General features: G+C 33.2%; 1 protein-coding gene across 6 annotated transcripts; it reads right to left on the bottom strand.

Annotated features, from left to right (window-relative positions):
* Positions 1–337: 337 nt before the first annotated feature.
* LOC136206550 (uncharacterized) lies at positions 338–3363 on the bottom strand. 6 transcript variants are annotated; one of them, XR_010676317.1, is made up of 6 exons: positions 2734–3363; positions 2499–2620; positions 2292–2399; positions 2127–2210; positions 1932–2021; positions 338–610 (listed from the first exon to the last, which is right to left on the bottom strand). XR_010676317.1 is itself a non-coding variant. In XM_065997645.1 (6 exons), exons 1-4 carry the CDS (start codon positions 3011–3013, stop codon positions 2142–2144), a joined length of 603 nt encoding a protein of 200 aa, XP_065853717.1. In that variant the 5' UTR covers positions 3014–3363; the 3' UTR covers positions 338–610; positions 1932–2021; positions 2127–2141. The 6 variants fall into 6 exon arrangements, 5 of the variants coding, with proteins under 5 accessions (XP_065853717.1, XP_065853715.1, XP_065853716.1 ...); XM_065997645.1 differs by having other exon boundaries at positions 2127–2191; positions 2499–2663; XM_065997643.1 differs by having other exon boundaries at positions 2499–2663.
* Between the last annotated feature and the right edge of the window lie 1403 nt (positions 3364–4766).

Consider the following 4766-nt stretch of genomic DNA (forward strand, 5'->3'; position numbering starts at 1 on the left):
ATAACTCTAAACTTACTTAACTCAAAATACTTTGTTGAAATGCCAAATTATTAAATCAATAAAATCTAAAAACTAAACTTTTACCTTTCAAAATTACAAATATATTCTAAAGGAGTATAAAAATAAAAGTAACTAAGAAAAATGAAAAGAGAGAAAACTTGTGTAATGTTATAATATTTTAGTTAAAAAAATGATCCATTTCTGCAAATTCCTCCCAAGTTGGGCACTCATATTGACCCATTTTCTTAAAGAAATTTACAGAAATCAAACATCTATTTTTCCCCTTTCAAATAATTGAGTTTGAAAATGAAAAGGCCTCATGAACTAACACTTGTAAGGAAAACATAAACATAAGAATTTGATAGAAAATAATGAATGAATGAATAAATAAATTTGTACAATCAATACTTCCTAAGTTTGGGATTTGCTTAGGGATCCCTTTTTCTGTTTTATTCTTTTTTTGTAAGTAACAGGTAAAAAATATTAGTGGCCCAATTACTGGATAAAAATCAAGCTAAAACAACCTTTTGGCCTTGTCTACTAAAATTCACCAGCTGCATCCAATCTCTCCACAAAGCTCCATTGCTGTTGCATCTTCTGCATTTCCTGTCTACAATTCTACACGAATAATTAGAAAGAAAAAAAAAAAGAATATAATATATAATTAGAGTTGTTCCTTGAGTCTATAACATTGAAAAAGATTATAATCCTCTCTAACTCAAGTTGTTTTTCTTGTAATGAAAAGGAAGTGTACATCCGTATATAGTAGAGGAAAACACATTTATTTTTAAGCCCCTCAACTCTCCATGTTTGTACTATTCAGCCTCTCAACTTCAACTTTGTTTTGTTAAATCCTTACTTTATAATTGAAATTTATTCAACACTTATTTAACACTATACAAGCATGTAATACACTTGACAGAAAGCCCTGTCACATGTTCACCATAAGAGGGCATCAAAGAGCTAAGAAAAAAGATAAATTAGACATTATAGGTCTCAATAAAGTTCAAGGACTCAACAGTAGAAATATGTAAAATTCAAAAGGCTCAAAATTGAATTTATAACTAAACAATTTTACTGGGAATAAACTTATTTTCTGTGATTATTCTCTCTTGACCCACTCCTCATATCTGTCATGTAATCTATCTTATTTCAAGTTTCTGCTCAGACAATCATCATTCATTAATAGTGAAGCTTATGGTTTGCAGTTCCGGGAATAATACTATGCAAATGGATTAATTGATACTTGATTACAAACAGAAACTGAAAAAGAGGCAACTTTTTCATTTAAGCAATAAGGGTCTAGGCTTAACAACAACCATATACACACAAGAAAAAACAACCATATGCCCACTTTCACCATTCTGCATATGTCAAAGGCCTTTGAACTCCATCATATTCCCTCACGTGATCCACATTGTTTGAGTTAGTCTGTTCCATATGCTTATTTATGGATCCCATAAAAATATAAAAGTATAATGTAAGAATGATATGATTCATACATTATGCTCAGGGCGTGTAGAATGCTGAACTAAGAACTTCATCAAGAACACAAGCATAAGCAACACTAGACTAGAGTAGGATACTTCCAATTTATTCTCAGCATAGTCATCTAGTTCTCATTCATTAAGTACTTATTTCCTTTAGTTGTATCATTAACATAATGGTTAAAATGAATTTGAAGTAATTTCTCTCACACCATTCAAACGCCACCACCCACCACCATCTTTTTGAGGCAAAGAAATTTCTGATGTAAATTTTTTAACCATCTATTAGCAATCCAACAAATTTTGCCCAAGGCCCAAAAGAGAAAGCACATGAAAATTAGCTACAAGGAATAGTATACTAAAGTCTTCATTCAATCATCCAGAAGATAGACACAAGAAAATAAAAAATAAGTTGAGTGAATATTAAAGGAAGGTATAACTTACATATATTCAATTGAGAAATAATGGAGTGAAGCTTGACGAACTTCATAGCGCGCCTCACCGTCCTTCAATAGTTTACGGGACGATTTCATCCTATAAGAGAGCACAAAAACCCACATTGAACACTCTAAGCACCATTTTCTATACAAAATTAGAGCAATTACTGAAGGAATGAAATAAAACATGAATGATAATTACCATCAGAAAGCACAATCATTCATTGCCACAGCTAACATTGTAGTGTCGAACAACTTTGTTCAGTGCTGCTAGAAATAACAAATTCTGCTCTACTGGATTAAAGAATCCAAATTCAACCCAAAACTGAATGAGGAAAACAGAAACCATAGACACATTTTATTATACCTTCCATTCTGCTCTGGTGATCTTCTTCTTTAACCTTTTCCAAACCAGAACTTAATGACCGTGCAAGCCGTTTAACTCGATTTAACCGCAACCCTTTTAGAGGCACACCTGAAAAGCAGAGTCACATTGTGTAAGCTTGAACATTGCCCACGAACAACAACGATATTTACTTAGATAACGGAGTGCGAAACAAAAGGAAAAGCTTACAACTGGAATCTGCAATTTCATTTCCTTTAATGATTAAATCTACAGAAATTCTCTGAGTAGTTGGAACATTGACATGAAGATTTAGTGATCTAGCCAGATGTTTGACATGATTTAGACGCACTCTGCTGGGTAATTGAGCCAATTTATAAGCCGGAATATCCAATCCTAAATCAAATAAAAGAAAATCTCAAATAGGCAGTCCTACTGATTAGAGAGAGAAGAAAACAAAACTGACCATTGCATTGGACACTAAAATCAACATTTGATACGGAAATAGGGAATTCGTCAGTTTTGGTGGAGACGGTGGGAACGAGAGTGGTACAGGAGGGGTCGGAGCGGGCATTTTCAGCTCGCTGTCGACGGAGTTGATAGTTTCTACGGCGTCTAGCGAGATGCTTTTCTCTCTCTTCAAGAGTCATAGATTGTCGTCTCTGCCTGTCACGTATGCGACGGCGTTCTCTTTCTTGCTCCTTCTGTAAATGCTTCACCAATGCCCTCTGCGATTCCTCCTCCATTATTAAAATCAAAAGGAAAATGGAAGGGGATTAGGGGAATTTGGAGGGAAATTTTGGAGAAATTAGAGGAGCATGGAATGAAAATGATGTGGGCGTTGCGGGGAAGAGAAGAAACAGAGGAAGAGAGCGTCGAGTTTGGGGTTTTTTATTTATACGGTTCGGACCGAAACCTCTGCTCTTCTTTTTTTTTTTCTTTTTTCTTTTTTTCTTTTTTTTGAATTTTTACAAACTCCTTTTTTTTTTATATCCCCATTCCAATCATTTCTCACACATTTCCTCTCCTCCTATAATTAATTAAATTAACTAATTTACCAATCAATATATATACTCCATATATTATATCATTTACACATTAGTTTAAATAAATTTTTATTATTTATTGTTATCGTAACTAATTTACAAACCTCAAGTTTGTAATAATATATAAATTTTAAACTAATATAAAGTTTTGGTTTAAATTCAAATGCCATAGCATATAAATTACTAATACATACTAAATTAAATTTTTATCATTTACTTTTTATCATAACTAATTTACAAACCTCAAGTTTGTAATAATATATTAATTTTAGACTAATGTAAAATTTTGGTTTAAATGATGGGAAATAGACAAATGTAGACATAGAAAATATAAATTTTTTTATATATTTACCTTTTTTCCCAGATCTGTTAATCGTTAGTTCATATAAAATGGTTTAAACATGTATACCTTTAATTGAAGAACTATCAACCGTTACAAATGAATAACCCACGTAGATAATCAATCATCTATCACGAACAACCCGAAAGAACACGTTTCTATCAACCAGTAATAGCAACAAAAATAGATTGCCTCTAACGGGATCAAAGAAACGAATGAACTAGATTGATAATTATTCGAGTGAGGTTCGGGAAGAATTTTTCTTCCTCTTGAATGAGTTGGCTGAAATATGCATAGGGGGTTATTTATATTGTTTTCAATTCCTAACCCTAGTCTGATTAGGTTAAATCAGTTATTTAAAATCTCAGTCTCATTAGGTTTATTAATTAAATAAAGGGTTAATACATATATTTGCACATGTATTATCACGGAAAAACAGATATGTCCTTATATCAAATAAACTCACAAAACTATCCTTGAATTTTCTATAAACCTGCAATTATACTCTAATCTAACAGACTTACTTATTTGGCATAAACGGCATCATCCCCATAAACATCACCTTCTTCTTCTTTCTCCCAAAATCCAAAAGCGTAGGAAGCTTTCATCCATGGCAGCCATCTCATTCATTCTTCCCTCACTTCATCTCCTACATTTATCTCTTACTTTCAGTCTTCGTGTGTACAGCGGCCACAGGACAGGATACGTAGATAACGGTTTCCACCCACTCTAAATTGCTGGAGAGAGATAAAAAAAACCATGGGATGGAATTGAACCATTGATGAGGATTTAGCAAATGGGTTAGGTGCAGATAAAAGAGAAAGAAGTGCTTGTCCATCAAAAGAAAGAGGTGATACATAAAGGTTAGAACTTTCCATTGTTAAGACCAAAAAGAGCCACAAGAAAAGAGAATGCTTCAGTTTACCCATTAAATTTGGGCTATCTGGTGTAGAAGTGATGGCGATAGAGAAGGGGAAAGTGGAAATCTAGGAGACAAAATGCATGTGAGAGAGATTTCAGGGATGCTTCAGTTTTACACTAAACTTTATCCAAGGATAGCTCCTATGCAAGTATCACTAGCATCACACATGATTTCAAAAAGTAGCTCCCAAT

This window comes from Euphorbia lathyris, chromosome 9 (assembly GCF_963576675.1).
Source record: "Euphorbia lathyris chromosome 9, ddEupLath1.1, whole genome shotgun sequence".
Lineage (NCBI taxonomy): Eukaryota > Viridiplantae > Streptophyta > Magnoliopsida > Malpighiales > Euphorbiaceae > Euphorbia > Euphorbia lathyris.

Coding starts and splice junctions, on each gene's coding strand:
- LOC136206550 (XM_065997641.1), bottom strand. CDS start 3,013: ATGGAGGAGGAATCGCAGAGGGCATTGGTGAAGCATTTACAGAAGGAG. Junction 2,664..2,733: donor TTTTAGTGTCCAATGCAATG/GTCAGTTTTGTT, acceptor TATTTGATTTAG/GATTGGATATTCCGGCTTAT. Junction 2,219..2,291: donor TCACCAGAGCAGAATGGAAG/GTATAATAAAAT, acceptor TCTTTAATCCAG/TAGAGCAGAATTTGTTATTT.